The 18,327-nt window shown below is 44.0% G+C and overlaps 1 protein-coding gene across 6 annotated transcripts in view; it reads left to right on the plus strand.

Moving 5' to 3' along the window:
* MYO7A (myosin VIIA) overlaps positions 1-18,327 on the plus strand; it is a 103,486-nt gene that overhangs the window by 27,053 nt on the left and 58,106 nt on the right. For 4 of the 6 annotated variants that reach the window (XM_042792839.1, XM_042792842.1, XM_042792841.1 and 1 more), the window contains exons 3-5: positions 11,490-11,603; positions 12,666-12,818; positions 15,841-15,858. In XM_042792839.1, the coding sequence (XP_042648773.1) occupies positions 11,490-11,603; positions 12,666-12,818; positions 15,841-15,858 (285 nt within the window). The remainder of the gene's footprint in view (positions 1-11,489; positions 11,604-12,665; positions 12,819-15,840; positions 15,859-18,327) is intronic. The other 2 variants (XM_042792840.1, XM_042792844.1) reach the window with 1 other exon arrangement.

An 18,327-nucleotide genomic window follows, 5' to 3' on the forward strand; every position in this document is an offset into this window, starting at 1 on the left:
CCATAAAATAGCTAGATTCGGTGTGAGACAGACAGGCAGCTCTTTCCCATTAAGTAGATGCTTGAAGTTCAACAGCATTCGTATCCAGCAAAATGCAATGGAGGCATTAACCATATTTTCATCCTGATACCCTGTCAGCCCGTTCCTTACAGAAACATATGCATAATTACTATATCTATGTGATGATACTCTTGCAGTCTCACAATCAAGGCTGTATAGCAATTATTGAGTTTCTCAAAACAAGTATAAAACTGATGAGGATTCTTCACAAGAATTAATTTCCCTTTACTAGGTTTTCACATGAAAACCAACCAGCTGCCTGCTGCTGGACCAGGATCTCTGCCATGTTAAGCACCTTGAAAACCCACAACAAACCCAAAAGTTTTGTTCCAGGAGTAACATTTAACAAAACCGATGGGTAATGCACCCTTTCATTGTAAAGTGGATAAAATGTAAGACAAAACCCCTCTGGAAGCCTCATCCCCCTGTGCAGCATATGCAGAATGGACCATCCATGTAATAAAATATCCATGAGGAAAATAAGAAGTACCAACCTCTGCCAAAATCATGCAAAGCTTATTTCATTTATGGTTTTATTCTTCTAATTACTAGAGTTCAGGATGTCCATTTGGAAGTCTAATCCCACTGGCAATCTTACCAGCCATCATTCCTTGATAATTTCATGTAAGAAATAGGTCCAACTTGCCTTTTCAGGTTGTGGCTATTGCTTTGTTTTCAGTGGCTGGTGATTATTTGGTGGGCCTTGGATTTTGAAGAAGGTTTCTGGGTTTCTGTGTGTAAAAAGGACTGATGTTCAGGGTCTGGCTTCTGATTGCTTTCTGAAAGCCAGGTCTCTTCAATATATGCCCAACAAGCTATAAACCATTAACTGTTAAGCTGTCCCAAACTCACAGTTTGAAGGTATCCACAGTGCACATGTGTATGTGTCCTCATCCAACAAGACAACCATCTTGGCTGGATCTGCCAACCACAGCTGTGATTTGAATAGTGATGTTTGTCCCTATCTCTATCATCTCATAACAACCTAAAAACTCCATTCTTTGTCTGTTTTCAACCTCTAGGCTAGGGTTTGTCTAGGTGGATTTGATGACTGGTTCCTTCAGACCCTTAATTAACCTGGTTGTTCTCTGGGGTCCCTACTTTTTTCCAGAGCCTTGCAGAATTTCACACCTTCCACAGCCCAACAGTGATGGTGCGAAATTTGGGATTAAAATGCACACTCCGTCATTCCTCATTCTGCTTAGGGTACTAATAGCATGAAAGTTTAATTAAAACTCATGGAGAATCATCAGAAACAAACCTCCTGATGCACTTGGTAATTCCAGAGAGTTACAGCAGATGGGGCTGGTATTGTACTGCCTGGAGCCCACAACAGAGCTCTGTGGCTGGTCCACCTCCTCCCTCAGAGGGTCCCACCACCAGCAGTTTGGGAATTTTTCCAAACACAATTGGCAGAGGGGCTTAATGAATCCAGGTGAGTGGCTGCAATTACCAACCTGCTCTGGGTTTCCATTTCAAGGCTGGTCTTGCATGAAGCCAACCTTGGAGTCTTCAAACCCATGAAGCAAGCAATGAAATATGAATGATTTTGCTGGGTTTTAATAAACAATAGTAGGAGTCTTTTTGTTATGTTTCCTCATGACAAAAAAGTCCAGGTGCTTCACATTCTCAAGATTTTTTTTTACAACTGGGAGTATCTTTTCTCCTTTGAAAGGAAGATACTGGTATCGCAGCATCCTTCACCCTTGTGACTGGCACCTAAGGAACAAAAACCAGTATCAAGACATTTTGGGTTGCATCACAAGCATTACCAGTATGATTTTTTTTGTTTTTCATCATGCTTTCTCCTGGCATCCATTCGTCTCAGGAACTGGCTTCTCAAACACACCCCTGGAGCAGTTCACTTCATCCCTCAAGATGCTATTGACTGAGCTTCAAACTAACCTTCATCCAGACCCGCTCACTATCCTCAGTAACCAAGACAACCCTCAGTGGATAAGCAAAAGCAGTGTATAAAAAGGGCAGTGCTGCTCAGATCTGGCATGGCAGTGAAGGAAAAACAGCATCACCCCCCTTTTATTCGATATTTCTGAAGATGAGACATGCTATTTAAAGTGGTAGAGCTTGTCTAGACATATCAGTGCCACTTTGGCTAATGCAGACTCTTAGCACAGACACATTTCTACTGGGAAAACCTCATTAACACAAGTATAGATTACTACTATATGGGAAAATAATACATTTTTACGAGGATTAAGCACTTTGCTCTCTGTCTACATTTCTGTTTATGCAGGAATAGCTGTGCAGATTACAGTACACTCATGTCTATTTGGTACACAGGAACTAATTGCAGACTAGATCTCAGTGAGGTTGTGAAAAGGCAGGGAGGAGGGAGGGAGGAGCCTTAAGTAAGGAAATGAAGGAGAAAGGATCTTCCTAGAGCACGAAGGATGAAGCTGAAACTCTGAAAGATAATTTGACAGGTTGCCTATGAAAAGTAAAAGAGATTTTATAGCATACAATGGAAAAATCCTGTTTTGTTTCCCCAGGAATAATATCAGGTAAAACAATTGGATTCATGTGGTTGTTTTTAGGCTGCTTTGAACAGCCTTTCTGAGCCAGGATTAAAAACATCCCTTCCAATTTACATTTCTGTGAATAATATTTTTTTATTATTTTTCCCCTTCATCAGTACTGTACATTGGAATGCAAACTGTGTCCTTTTTGTGAATCATTGTGAACTTGAAAAGGCTGTATGCCTCAGAGGCAGAAAACTGTTGGGAGGAAATACCTGATTACCTCCATCTGTTGCATAGTTCTTGTAGCTCTTGTGCTCATCAGCTGGGACTCTTCTTTCATGAATCAAATCAAACAGCTCTCTGCCTTCACCCTGGGAATAAAGCTCATCCATGAGTGAGGCAAAACCTCCATCAGTGCTGCTCGGTGATGCCACAGCCGATACGTGCACAGGCAGCAGCTCTGCTCCGGCAGCCGTGCTGCACGTCTCTGCTGCTCTCCCCGCTCCTCCTCTGGGGCTTGGCAGATTGTCTGATTAGCCAGTTCAGGGGCTAAAGCAGCAAAACACTTTGCAAAAACACAGGAAAACATTGCTGCTGGGTTAAATCCATGAGCCAGTTCACCGTGGGTTGAAATCAAAGAGAGATGGGAGCACGCAGCTTAGCTGTATTGACCAGCCATAGGAACCTGCTGCAACCAGCATCCCTCCCAAACTGTGCTCAGAGAATGAGATGTCATTCCCTTAGTCCCATCTTCCTAAAGCTCAACATACAGAACAACATGCATTTAAAGGAAAATGTCCAAAATCTTTGCTTCTGGGTGGCTAAGGGCAAGGGGATTCCATATTATCTCCCATTGCAAACTAAGGAGCAATTAGCTGCACCAACCTTTGCTTGGGGGACGGGGGTGACCTTTGTTGGTCGATCTAGAGTGGATCTGAGAGCTCCCAGTGTAGTACCAGTGCAACCTCTCTGCTCCTAGGACCTGAATGTCTTGGTCTAACAGTACTAAATTACATGCTCCCATCCTAAAGTGCTCCCGCCTGGTTTTATTTTCCCTTCTCCGGTTTTCCAGATTTGAACGTCTTATGATTGCTCTGTGCTCTGTCATCGTCCTTTGGATTTCTTCCATTTGCATTTAGGACAGGACTCTGATAGGCAGTGCTCTGGCACGTCTTTTGGGTGGGTGATGCCTGGGGCCAGCCTAATCTGCTTGTAATGTCAACGGATTTCTGGATTCTCCCCTTCACCTGCAATGGTAATGCTGTAGGAGTCACGGATTAAATCTTCTATCTCTGTGTTTGTTTGTATGCTTAAACGCATTCCTGAGACGAGAAGTCCCAAACAGCCACAAATAAGCTCCTTGCCAAAACCCAGGGATGAGGTCAGACAGCACTGGGAGCTAAGCCTTGTTACACCACGCTGGATTGTGTCCCTGCAAACTTGATTAAATCCATCATTTTTGCTCACAGAGTCTTTGACTATCCCTCAGGACTAAATGGGAAAATGTTGGGAGGGGTGCCACGTTTGTGGGTTGTTTTTTTCCTCCTGTCAGTATCGAAGTTACAGGATGAGCGAGCGGTGCATTGATTATTGAATTATTTAACAATTCCTCTTGCATCCCTGCCTTTGCTTCAGAAAGCCTTTGTGTGTAGCATGTTACCTTGGCTGACAGCTGGTGCCTGATGTGCTACAAGAAATTGGGAAGAAAATCTTATTTATTTATTTATGAAGCAGCAAAATTATTAGGGTTACTGACTACCAGCATGTGTGTTTCTTGTGCTACGGTTCATTGTTAAGGAGAAATTAAATTTTTCTTCCTTTCCCAACTTTTCTTGATGCTGGTAGCAATTGCACAGCTAGAGATGAGTGCAAAGAATAGAGATGAGCAGTCCTAATTCTCCCATGGGTTGCACAGCTGTGGATCCAGGAGAAGCCCCATTAAACTGAGCAGGGTACACCCATGTAATCGAGAGCTGAATTGAATCAGACAGGTGATATCTAGAGGTGATGATATGTGTTTTAGTAGAGTACAGACATTATACTGCCCAAAGGATTCAGGTAGCTGTTGGAAGTCTGCACTAGCATAATATGCTGTGATGCACTAGCACTTTTAGATTTCAGTCTGCTGTCCAAAAGGTGTTGAAATTTGGAGCTGGGGGAATACCTATGTTTGCCCTTATGTCTGTGTGCACTAAGGGTTTTCTGCTTCAAAGATGAGCAGTGAGGAAGTAAAGGACTCGGCTTGGATATAGCTCTTTGGAGACCTGGGCTATGCGATTATGCTTGTTTCAAGAAAAAAAAAAAAAAAAAAGCTGCATAAACAGGTTGGTTTACATCAGTTGTCAGAGATTTTTCCCAAACAGTGTATCAACATCCATTCTGCAGAGAATCATCTTTCATATTTTAGAAAAGTAAATTTAATGTTGCAGGGAGTAATCGGTGCAGCACTGCTGCCCTGAATCCACTGACGGCCTCTGATAACCAGTGATTTTCCATACCCTATCAGCCCTCAGGACCTTTCAGCATCCATTCTGGGGGTAGGAGCCACCTTCACTAGCTTTGGACATCTGTACTGTGGATTTCTACCTCCAAACTGCCCTCTTCACACCCCCCCTTTAAGTCCTAGTTTAATTACCTGCATTATAAAGAGGTGACCATAGAAATGTCTCTTTCTTCCCCTTGAATGTAGAGCAGAATAGAATAAAATATTTTGGTTGGAAGGGACCTACAATGATCATCTAGAAAATATCTGGATGTCTTGCTCAGAGGTGAACATATGCACTGGGTTTCCCTGTCACTGTTGCCTGACTCCCACCTGACCTGTTCCACTGAATAACTCAGCTTTTCAGTGATAGCTACAAAATAACTGGTTCAAGAACACTTCCTCAGCCCTGGAGGTGTCTGATGGATTTTCTTTGGGTCTGAAAAACAGGCGGGGAAATCCTCCCCCCCAAGCTTTCATTAAATTAGGTAGTTCACATGCTGTGAGGGTTCTTCTTGCAGGTGGCATTTCCCCTTTTTCTACAGCAGTGAGGTCCACACCACCACAGTAGCACTTAATGAGAGATGAGGTCTCAGCAGCAGCCTAAACCTATTGCCTGGGTCACATTCATTCCTTAGGAGAAGCATTTGCCCCTTACTATGTGTGTGCACAAAGTGTGTCACAGCAGGATCTTGCTCTCAGCTGTGCCTACTGCTGCAGAGGTGTAATAAATCATCAGATCAGGGTCCAGCATGGCTCTTCGGGCTCATACTTCTACCTCTGCAGTGAAGAGTCTAATGTTACCCCAGGGAGCTGTAATCTAAACCGGATGGCATTGCTGACGGGCTGCCAGCCAGCTAAAGGTTTGTTTTCCTTCATCATGTCCCTCCCCTTATTGTTCTAAGTGTGTTTATTTTTTTTTTCCCACATAAGGCATAGCACATTCCCTTAGAAAGAGCATGCTGATAGGAGGCTTGATGCTGTTGCTCTGCCCCTTGATGTATGTGGAAAGGAGGCTGGTTTCCAAGCAGGGTCATCCCTTCAGAGGGATGGGATTTCCCATTTCCAGGAGCCAGCATGCTCGGGCCATTCAGACAGACAGCATTGCAAATGCCAAGTGCCTCTGGCTGACACACGTGACTGTCTAACAAGTGCCCAATAAACCTCCTGCTAGCAGAGTAGCAATGCAAAAAATATGGATTGGAGATGTGTGGAATTACAGACCTCCAGCAGCATCAGCATCAGGGAAAAAATAAGACACTCATGTAACAGAACTGCAGAGACTGGATTCATCCCTCTGGGCTTCCATCTCTTTGCTCCAAGCATAAGCTAGAGCAAATCATTCCACTCCTCTGCTCCTTAGTTTACTCTTTGGCAGTACAGGGAGATACACAGCTTTAGAAATATGGTATAGGGTGTATCTGAGCAGTGATCGTAATGTGGGCTCCAGTACAAAATGAGATAAATACATTTGCTGCTCTTTGTCAGATCTGCTGCTCCCACACTGCTCCAGTTACGGTGGTGTGGCAGTGAGGAAAGGTGTGCTGATGAGCAAAGAGCATCTGTGGGGCCCAACTCAAATCCAAAAAGCCAGTCTTATGGGTCCCTTTACATACATTTACTCACTCCTCCCTTCCATGTGCATCTTCTTATTGATTATTAACTTTGATTGGATATCTATCTTGTACTTTCTAGGGGAACAAAAATGCAGTTATTTACAACAGTAAATAAGAGGTAGACATCTCCCATGAGATTGCTACATTTGATATGTGACTCCTTCTTCCTACATTACTATTGCATTTTGCTTGCTCCTTTGGTGGACTGTAGACATCCATCTTACTAATCTCTAAACTTCCTTCTTATCCATGAGACTCAACCTCTTGCTTAAATCACCTGCACAGCTACAAGAATTAGATACTTTATTTTTTCAGGGCTTTGTAATATGGCTTAAGCATACAAAGTTATTAATCTATTATCTGCCCTTTGGGCAGGACTTGCCTCACTGTTTTCACTGCTGTTCCCTGATGAGCAGAAGTAGCTCTGTATGAGTTTGATGTACCCATCATGTATGGTTGTTATTGGTGATTGTGTCCCAGTGAGAGGATCTATGAAGCCTTTGTTCCTCTAGATAATTTTCCACCATGAATATGTCCTTTGCATCACGGACAAATGAAGTAAAACCCCTGTGGAAACAAGGCATCAGTAGAGTTCTGCACTAACATAGTGATAAATGAGAATGGCACAGAAAGCTTAGCAGCTGCACCACTATCTAGTCATGCCTTGCCCTGCTCTGTACAAATGGTGCTGAGTTAGAGTCAGAATTTCTGTGGAAGAGATTGTGGTCTGAAATTCTCTAAATGAGCACAATAACCTCTCCTAGATGAAAATGAGAAATCTCAAGTGTATCTAAGATAGGACAGGAAAAAGCAAACCTGGGGTGACTGTAAAATGTCTTGTGCTTTTCTGGTTGGGCCAGCAGTCCTGATTAGTCCTTACAGGAACAACCAGCCTCCCCTACATAGAAGGAGAGATTGTAGAAATGGGTCTGTAGAGCAGCCAGATGTAGAGTCAGTGCAATCTCGTTATCTCCGTTGTCCTCATGTTCAGCATATTTTCATCCACAGTCCAAGCACTTTTCTCACCTATAGGCACAGAGGCTGTGCTGCTCTGAACACCTTCTACTCAATTATTTAAAATTCAGTTGCTATGGATCTACTCAAGGCGATCAGTTTAAAGAAAATGCAGATGGCCTCTGGTTTTGAGTTCCCGCTGCGCTTTGGTTAATTTGGTATGTAAAGGTATTAGGTTGATTAAATGCCATGTGTTGCATGGGGACTGACTGCATTTGTGGATTAATAAGTACCTGAGTGTGTTCTGTGCTGAAAGTCCTCAAGCTGGCAGATGGTTATTTCACTAAGAAAGGACGGTAACAGAGAGAAGTCATGGGGAAATGAAGGGGTTTCCTGTTAATCCTACAGTCGTTTTTCCAGAACGGGTGGTTGCAGTGTCCTTCAAGTCTCCAACCAAGTATCACCCCTTGCTGGAGAGACTGGAAGAATTTAAGTGAAGAGAAGCAAAGTTGTTCAGTTTGGTTTGAGACTTCTGCAGTGCGAGTTGTATGGAGTGAGCATGCTAGCTGGCCAGTGGAGGACCATGGCTGGTGCATGGAAATTTTTCTGCTAGGAGAAGATCTTTACCAAGAGCTATATTGTGAATCAGGTCAGAGAGTGTCCCACAAGCAGCAGACATGGTCACACTGGAGGTCTAAAGCAAACTGGCCACAGCTCTTTGGCATTCATGGTGGAATACATGTAGAAAACAGAGAGAGGGACAAATATCACCGCAAGATTTTGGAGATGTTGAAGAAGAAGAAAGTCGTTTTCGTGCAGCCATGCCCTGAGGTGGTAGAAGATCAGGAGAGAGACCAGGGCAAATGGACACTACTCCGCAACGTCAACCAGGCCCTGAAGCCCACGACCATTTTAGCGGTAAGGTAGGGGGTCCCAAGCTCTGAGCATGGCTGGGAGCTTTCAGGCTACTTTGAAATTGGTCTCGCTGTCTGATGGGATCCTCATACTGTTTGTGCCAGCTTCTCTCACCTTTCTCCTGAGTCTTTGTTCCCCCCCAAGCACTGTAGCTCCCCTGTGGTACAATTTTCTTGCTCACTGCATTTGGACGCTCCTTCTAAAGATTCTCTTTATGAATTGTGTTCACCCATTGTGGTGGTTCCTCCTCTTGCACCCCTGCTGGGTTGTCACTGCCCATAACTTGTGATGTCCTGAGGGTCTGCCCCAGAGCATTTGGAAGGACACTAGCAAACAATGGCTGCATTGAGGAGAAAGAGTTGAGCCATGTTAATACTGTAAAGTGACTGGTGGTATTCTCACTTCTCCAGTACTCTGTCGTGTGTGTTGGAAAATAAACTGCATCAGTCTAGGCATGTGGCAGGTTATGCAACATATAAGCCAGTCTACCCAAGCTGGTAAATGCATGAATCACTCTAGTTTGCCCTGAAATCCCTAATGTATCTGTTGCTTTTTGGGCTGGTCTGAAGGTGATTGCATCAGAAGAAGGAATGTAACTGACTTCCATGAGTTTTATATCAAATTGATCAAAGTCAGGGAAGGAAATAGGTCACCACTCTTAATAAGTGATGTTATTTCTTAACCCTCCCAGATCTTTCTGAGCTTACCAGCTTACCCCATCCCATAAGCCTTGCTTTTTTTCACCAGTTTTAAGAACTGCACTCTAACATGTTTAGAAGGAGCATTTTGAGAGGATGAGCACTCTGTGCATTGGGCAGGCAAAGCACAGGAGTTGTCTTAGTGGTAGTATCGTATCAATTTACCTTAGGGAGAGCAGACTGCCATTTTATCTCAGCTGTGTGGTAACAAGACATGAAGCTTTTACAGCTATTCAAAATTAGAGATTTAAAAAACTCTCAGCATTACAGTTTTTGTTTTCTTGATTGAGAGCAATTTTTACACAGCTGCTGAGGTGTCAGAAGGGCATTTTGCTGAGCAGGGACTGAGCAACCTGGCTCTTCTCTTGCTGACACCCTGATCAAGTTACCCACCCTGTGCATGAATTTGCTCAGCTATGCAGCAAGGATAACAGTGCTGAACACTCTGAAATGCTTTTGAGAGCTTTGGATCAAAGGAGTGAAGAAATAAATATTAAGAGAAGTGAATTTATAATGTATCTGCACATGACTTACTGCAGTCATTAATTGTTCTTTTTTCCTTTTTAACTGAGTTATGAGATGTGAAGGTAAGGCAGTTAATGAGAAAAAGATCTGAATATTGTATTTTTATGAGCTGGGTAAAGATACTTGTAACAGTGCTGTAGCACAACTGCCTGAGGAAAAGAAAATCTAAACTAAGGGCTGGATTTTCAGCTCCATTTAAGCAGGATGATTGTTGACATCCTAGGTGAAACCTAGCAAGCAGCTGCCAAGGGTGGAATCTAACACAAAATGGCTGGGGACTCCTTGTGTGTAGTGTTTGTCCATGTCCCAGTGGCTCACACGTTAGTACCTCTCGGAAGTCCTGGTGAGCACTGACTTGGACGGTGAATGTTTCACCACATTTTATATTGCTCAATGTCTCCAGTTCCCGCCACCCAGAGTGGAGCTGAAGGTTGTTCAACAACCCATTAGGTCAAACCAAATCTATAAATACTCTGTCCACAGAAATGGTCGATAGTGGATGCTCAGGAAATAGCTTATATCAGAGAACACGCAAAATGATTCCTTCTGTTTTTCACTTTCCCTTCTCCCAGCAGTTTTTCAGGACTTCAGAAGGTAGATACTGCGTTTACATTTTGCTTAATAAGTGCAAGTAGAGCTTCCCCCAGGGATGTGGCATTAGGTGGGGCTACAGGTTCACAACATTAAGCTCAGATACATGAAAAAGTACATTTCAAACATGCCTGACTGATTTAACTAGGTGGCTCCCAATTTTAGCATCTCTTCGCACTGAAAATAAGGGGTGGAAAATAATTCTACCTTGTTTCATAAAGTGTGAGTCCTGGTTGGGAGTTCAGTTTTGCGTTATTTTGGGGTTTGCTTTTGTATTGAGGAAAACAGCTTCTTTAAAAGCCTGTTTGCATTTGAGTAATTTAATATCCACAGAGTTGATGAGCAGATAGGCCTTGCTCAGCAGGACTGACAAGAGGTCTATAGGATCACCAGTGACATGGAGCAAGTGGATAGGGGTCAACTGCTTGCTGTGTCTTTCAAAACGAAAACAAAGCTCTCAAATGAAAGAGGTGACACATTTGAAACATGTAAAAGGACACAGCTTTTCATGCTATGTGTATCTAAACTCTTCCTTTGAGATTATGGATGTTAAAACTTTGCACAGCTTCAGGAAACCACTGGACATGCTCACAGTAGAAAAAATCCACTGAGAAGTATTAAATGTAAACAGACCACCTACAAATCACTGCAGCTGGGAGACCTCCTGAAGAATTATATATATATATCCTCTGGTATGTTCTTAACCCTTTAGTCATCCCCTTTTCACCAGTTTCCAAGGTAGGGGAATGTATATTTGAAAGTGATTATCTGCAAGGAGAAAATGTGCTATAAGCCTTCAGGCAAGGCTTTCCAGAGCTCAGAACCATCTCCTAAGCTTGACTTTCTAGGTTTGTGCATTGCACAGAGGGAAACCCCTGCCTGGGTGGGTTTTTCTGTCTGTATCATTGCTCTGTAACCTGCTTGCTGGATGCAGTCTGTGACAACCAACCACTCATGAGCCCATGAAACATAATGCAGTGGGTGTATGCTGTATGGAGCATGCCCTGCTGCTATTACTTTGCATCTGTGAAAAAGGGAGTTTGTGGTTTACAAAGGAAGTAATTTGACTTGTAACAATTATTTGGGTACAAAACATCATCAACTTACATCCCAAGGGCTGCTGAACCTTCTGCAGCCCTGAGTGTAACTGTTCTCTCTTTCTTTCCAGGGGGATTATGTGTGGATGGACCTCAAAACTGGACGGGAATTCGACGTCCCCATTGGAGCAGTGGTTAAACTGTGTGACTCTGGACAGATCCAGGTTCTGGATGATGAAGGCAATGTACGTACAAAGGGCTGTCATGACCCTTCTTCAGCTCTATGGCCTGGCTAGGCCAGGGCTCATAGTGTCATGATAATTGTCACGGACTTCTCATATGCCCTTGGGAATCAATTATGCCATAGTTTTCTATTTGCAAAGACAAGACAATTTTGTGTATTTCCTATTGTGGCTGTACTGGGAGTGAAAGGTTGAGAAGGTTCTTGAGCACAATTATAACAGAGGGCTCAAAAGTACAGTTGGAGATTTGAGCAAACCCATAACGACCTGCTCTTCCTCTGCTGTTATCCAGTCCTGCCTGAGCTCCTACCAGTACAGGATGTGCCCAAACACTGGTTCTCCTTCAGTTTTCCAGCTCTACTTCTGTGCAGTGGTGGCTGTTCTAGAGTAACATCTATAACACAGGCAGAGAGTGATCTGGGGAAGTTCTCTGTCCTTTATAGTTTTTGGTTTGTTTGTTTGTTTGTTTGTTTGTTTTTTCCAGACTGATATAACTGTAAATGCTATCATTCCCGTCAAGGATGGTAGAAAGAGATTTGGTTCAGTAGGGTTCTTGTGTCCAATTTCTAGTGATTTCTGAAGCAGTATAGAAGTGATCAGTATAGAGAACACCCTGACAATAAAAGTGTGATTTTGCCACCCCTGTGCATCCCTCTTTCCTTTTCTAAATCATATTTTCTCTGCTCAACAGTATTTTGTGGCAGAGGGTTAACCAGTGATGTGAAAATGTGGTTGTGTGAAGGGAAAAACAAATCTGCCATTTGTTAAAAACTCCCCTGATGTGCTGGATGACCATGCTACCCTGGATCATGCTCCTGTCAGGATGGCTCATGTCTCATGTCTCTTGCTGTTCCAGTACACCAAAAGATATTTTCCTTCTTCTGTTCTGAATCTTTCAAATTAGTCACTGCCATGTCCCAGGAATAGAAGCTATGGCCTGTGTGCTAATGCTCTCCTGTATGAGTTTTTCCATCTGATCCTTCTGTCTAGGGTGAGTTGTTTCTGCCTCTCATCCCAGTGGTATCTCATTTGACTTATCTTTTTCTTCCCTTGCCCTCTTCCCAGGAGCACTGGATTTCCCCGCAGAACGCCGGCCATATCAAACCCATGCACCCCACCTCCATCCATGGAGTGGAGGACATGATCCGCCTGGGGGACCTGAACGAGGCAGGAATCCTCAGGAACCTGTTGATCCGCTATCGGGAGCACCTCATCTATGTGAGTGTCCTCCCCACCTCCACCTCTTGCTCTGAATGGCACCCCCTACTCTCCTTAGCATGGGGTGAAAACATGGGGTAAACCTTGATTGAACTGAGCACCTGGGTTTCTACCTTCACCTAGCCCCAGGTGGTGGAGGGGCTCTGCACTGTAGAGGACACATTGCAGAGCTTATGGGTGCCCCAGTGAAAGAGCCCGTGAGTCAGGTAATGAGCAAAGTCTGTGCCATGTCACTGTGTGGCCCCTGTAGAAGTTTTGGGGATGTGTGTTAACTTTCTACACACAAAATAACCAGTTCAACCCAGGCAATGTGCATGCTGTAGTAATCCTAGAGCAAAAGCAGCTGCATTCTGGATGTGGCTCTTCTGCATCCTCCCTCTGAACCATTAACTCATTCAGCCCAAGTAGGTGAAGAAAACAATTGCTGGAGCTACAAGGGGTGAAGGAAGGATGAGGAGGTGCATGCATGAAATAACTGGGAACAGTGAAGTGTGCAACTCCCAGAATAGCTCTAAAACATCTCCCCCATCCCCATCTGTGTTTATGACTTATGAGCTCTGGGTTGCCTGGGATGCTGACAGCTCATCTCTGGGGTCAACAGTGTCCTTCCTTAGATCAACTCATTCATGTCATGCCCAGAGGAACCAGTGCAGCCTTGCCAACCCAACCCGACATTCAGAAATTGAGGGTTTTACAGGGAACCCACCAGAACTGCATCTCTTTTCTGCAATAACATCTCAAAGGCCACCTCCTCAGCAGGACAAGAGACAGCATTCAGGTCTCTGTGCTAGTTTTACCAGTGTGCTATATGCTGTGTGGTCTGGTGCACATTCTTGGGGCAGAAGTGTGAAGTGTGCATGTGTAAGTTTGCCACTAGCTAATGTACTCAGCCTATGCAAATATGGAAAATTTGGTATTGCTCTCAAATCCTGCAATTTTCATATACTCAGGCAAGAGCCTGATGTGCCTTTGAAGGCCTTTTCAAAGCTACTGTCTAATTTTTAAAAGGGCCTAAATACTGCTAGATTTTCAGGCCAGAGAGAACTGCAGTAGAGTCTCACCTCTCAGCATAAACTAACAGACCATATCCAGGATTTTATCTATCAAGTCTGCTTGTTCTGCTTGATGTCCAGTGTCTTTTGACAGGATGTTTTGGGGTTAGAGCTGGGCAGTGATGGAGAACACACCACTGTGTGACATAGGCTGCCCATATTGTTGACAGCCTCCTGCCCCCAACTCTGGAAGATACTCATTGCTTCTTTCAGAGATGGATTTCAATCCTAGAGGTAGGGTATATTGCTGCTGAAAAAACACCTCTAATTTCCCAAAGCTTGGAGGATAATAGAGACCCCCAAATTAATCTCTCACCAAGGCACCTTATTTGTTATGTGTGATGCCTCAGTCCCCTGTACTGTCAGTTTAGAAAAAAAGGCATGATCAGAAACTTATTCACATGTTAGATTAACTGAGTTACTCTATGGAGCTCTCTTCAGGGAGCCACAGCCATTTATAATGTTAAACTGGCAAAAGTTAGCAGGCCAAAATCATATTTGTGGGGATGTCTCCATGTGCACCAGGCACCCAGGGCAGTCACCAGAGAGATCGGTAGAACCAAGAGAGCCATGGCCACCTTTCAGCTTTGCAAACATAGGTGCCTGACAGATGAGGTGATGGCTTTAGAGCTGGCTGGAGCTTAGGTATTGTAGAAGAGTTTATGCTGGAAGGAAAATTCAGGTTGAAGGTCTGCAGTCCAACCTCCTCTAGGTCAGAGCATGTCCATCTTCAAGGTTAGATGTAGTACTCATGTGGAAAGCTAAATTCAAGCAACCTGAATACCACCCGAGAAGTACAGATGATGATAGCAAATAATTTATAGCTCATTGACTCATTTAGGGAACATGTATTTATCCATCGAGCATGGCCCCTTTTTCTTCTGTTTGTGGGTACATGCTGTGGTGCAAAGTGGATTCCCACAGCTCTCTCTTGCTCTCTGAGAAAGCTGGGATCACGTTGGATATTTTTTCAGTGGTGCCCATGTGTCTCTCCCAGGGTCCCTGTGTCATCAGGCAAGCATCTGTTGCCTCAGTAAGTGAACAGAGGTCCTCAGATAAGATTTCATGTGTGCAGTATCAGATTGCCCATGAATAAAACCAGCACCTTCAGTAAAGCTCTGCCTCTGAGCTCCCTCACCAAGCTATTCACAGGCAGGGAGATTATGAACGCAGACGAGCACTGGGTAGAGAGTTGTTTGGAAGCATTATATTAATAAGGGTTAATGCAAACAGCAGCTTCTAACCTGGATGAGAGCATGGGTGGTGGCTTGGGCTGGAGTGACTCAGTAACCATGGGATTTCTCTGGGAGTACTTTGGTTCTGATGGTGACAGAGCCACGTGTCCTACAGAGCTACTGCATAAGGGATGGCCACATCCCACAAAGGGATTTGCATCTCAGAGGTTCCAGGTTACTGTGCCTTGATTGCTCCACACCACTAATGGCTTTGGAGTGGTAGCCCACGATCCTGGGCACAACGCAGCAATTAGTGCAGTCTCAAAAGCAGAATGACATTCTCATAATGACACAGAGTGCATAGCTTGATAGAAGGGCATGTAAATCAACTCTGTCCACACGTGTTTTTGGGGCCTCAGGAACCCAACTTTAGATCTCATCTTTTAAGAGTGGTGGCACTAGGAGGAACAGATTTGTGTCAAATGTGGGAAACACTGATGGCAGTTTTGCAAAGCCAGCGTACCATATGGATGCCCTGTAAGTAGGGGATATGGAGTCCCCTGGAGTGTTTTTTTTCTGGGGTATAATTTTCTCTATCTTAAAGATGGTGAAGGTTAGTGTGACTTTATCTTCACTGTTTGAAAGGATTTCTGAGCCTGCTGAGTAAAGGGTGACTTTTCCAATTGGACTTCAGTCCCTCTTGTTTCCTCATGTCCTTAGCTTTGTGGAGGGTGTAATTCTGCTCTAATAAAGCATAATTTTCCTTTTTCTCCCCCCTCACATTTTACTTTTAAGACAAACTGCGGCGGGAGGGTAAGTATGACTCTTGGTGCTGTCACTTGCAATCGCTGTCATGCTTTCCACTGGATCACTTGTTTCTGTTCACCATTGTGGCATTCTCCTTTATTTTGCACCACCATTGCTGCTGCTTCACAAATGCACTGAGAGCATCATCCCCTTTGCTGCAGAGCTTAGCTGTCACGGTGAAGTTGTGACACCTTCCCAGAGCTGGAAAGTCCCCAACCTGTGAATGTGGTTAAAGCTGTAAGTGCTTCTCAGTAATTACCTCAACTAGAAGGAAAGAAACTTCTGCAGCAAAATCAGAAAAACTTCAACAAGGGCTTGTTGCCCATAGTTTGTTTTCCATGTGCTAAGAGAAACTATGCAGAATATCAAGAGTGTCTGGTGGGAAGTCTGGACTCGTCATTAAGGTTAAATTTCTTTATCAGGAGATGAAAGCAATGCCACCTTCTTCTCCTTAAGGGTTGCTAAAATGTGGTAATGTTTGCTAGAGCTTTAATCCCATAAAAACCCAGATGAAGTCAGCCAAGGTGTTGTGGGTAGCGACGGAAGCAGGCTCAGAAAGGATTTGTTTGAGGCTAACTAAAGTGTTGGTCATGCAGTCAGTAATGAATTTGCACAGAGATTTGGTTCCTGTGGTCAGCTACAGCAGAGCCCCTGCCTATTAGTAAAACTTTATTTTCCCAAGGCAGGAGGGCTTTGCCTTCATGCAGCAATAGAAACCAGAGAGATAATATTTCTTTGGAGGTACCCTTTGGCCCCTGATCAGCAAAGTGGACAAAGGTTTGCATTCTGTCAACTGTGAGAACTGGGCATTTTGTGAGTGTTTATCAACTAAGAATGACCTACAAAAACAAGGAATAGTACAAGAGTTCATGCTGACAAGGTGTTCTGTGGATCATAAGGGAAGGGTCAGTGAGAGCACCCAGAAAGCATTCCTGCAAATAATGGTTAACTCCTTTCAAATTCTTGCTGGCTGAATTCAGGCAGGGCAGACCAGTGTGACTGAAATGCAGGAATTCAGAGACCTCTGAAAAGAGTCAGTCTTTTTGAAAAAAGTATCTAGAAAGATTAGAAGTGTCCCTAAAATTAACCTGGTAATAAATTATAAAGAGGAAAACAGTCTTCCAAGTATTTCACCCAGGACTGGAAAGAGTCTTTGGGTTCATTTGGGATGTGGGTGACATAATCCCATTCAGAAAATGAGCTCACTCCTTCTCGGAGCACTAAACTTACCCATTCTGCCCATGTGGAAGGCTGCTTTGGGACTTCTCTGCTCCCTTATTTCAATGACACCTTCTTCTAACATCCAGTCCACGTGTTTTCACAGCCAGTTTCTACCCTTTGGATTTGTGACAACTTTGTTCTTGAACATAAAGAGCTTTCTTTCCTTTATTGTTACATAACCCCCTATTACAGGGAGGACTATTGTATCCCTTCTCAGTTACCACTGTAAAGTCAAACCTCACCTGGGACTGAACAGAAAGTTTCTCTCTGATGTTGGCCATGAGGCTAGAAAGTGAGTTGTCCCTAAGGGCTTTCAGCATCCCTACTGTAGGACACAATTGCCACCTACTGGCTGCCTTTCAGGAAGCCTGAGCTAGTGGGAAGTGTTAGTACATGGTGGCAAACAAATTATCTCACTTCACTCAAGTCCTTTCCATCACGACCGAGGGATACTGGTCTTGATGGAAGAAACTTGAACTGGGGCTTGTGTCTTGAAGTCTCCCTTTCCACTCCTCTCACCAGCAATGGTAGTTATTTTGCTGCCTTCAGATGTGAAGAACAGCTCAGACTTGTGTTATTCATCAGCCAGTTTGCAATACACACAAAAATAGGAACAGCCAGCAGAGCACAGACAGATTTTTCTTGGTTCACAAGCATCCTTGCCTGTGCCACTTTACTGCTTCATGCCAAAGGCTTTTTGTTGGTTTTAGGCCACACAGATAAAAGCCCATAAGTATTATTATTACATTGAATTTTTTTTTTTTTCCCCCCTGGAAAGAATATATGCAGCAGAGGGGGCATTTTCACAGCTGGTCCCACCAGGAAAGAAAGGTGAGATTAACCTTGTAACTTTAGTTTCCAAAAGTTAACCTAGAGAAGGTGACGTGGCTCCTTTGAAGTCATGGAGTGAAAGTAGCCTTCTGCTCATGGCCCTTGGTTAGCCCGAGATGGAGCCCCATTGACTTGTTTACTCCAGACACTAACTTTCAGACAGCTGAAGTAGGGGAAGGAGAGCCTTATTCTCTGCCTTGAGCTTGGGATGTGGCCAGACCTCCTGACCTCAGAGCTTCATCTGAGAAAAAAGACAAAGGTCATGAGTCCTTTGGTGAGAGGCTTGAGAGAAACAGCTCCTGGAAGGGCAGAAGTGAAAGAGCAAGACACTACAAAGAGGTTTGCTGCCCAAGGTCCAGGACAGTTTTGCTTGTTCAGCTGCCACAGAGAGCATGGAATGGACCAAAAGCCATTTCCAAAATT

This window comes from Tyto alba, unplaced genomic scaffold (assembly GCF_018691265.1).
Source record: "Tyto alba isolate M040663 unplaced genomic scaffold, T.alba_DEE_v4.0 Super-Scaffold_2, whole genome shotgun sequence".
Taxonomy (NCBI): Eukaryota; Metazoa; Chordata; class Aves; order Strigiformes; family Tytonidae; genus Tyto; species Tyto alba.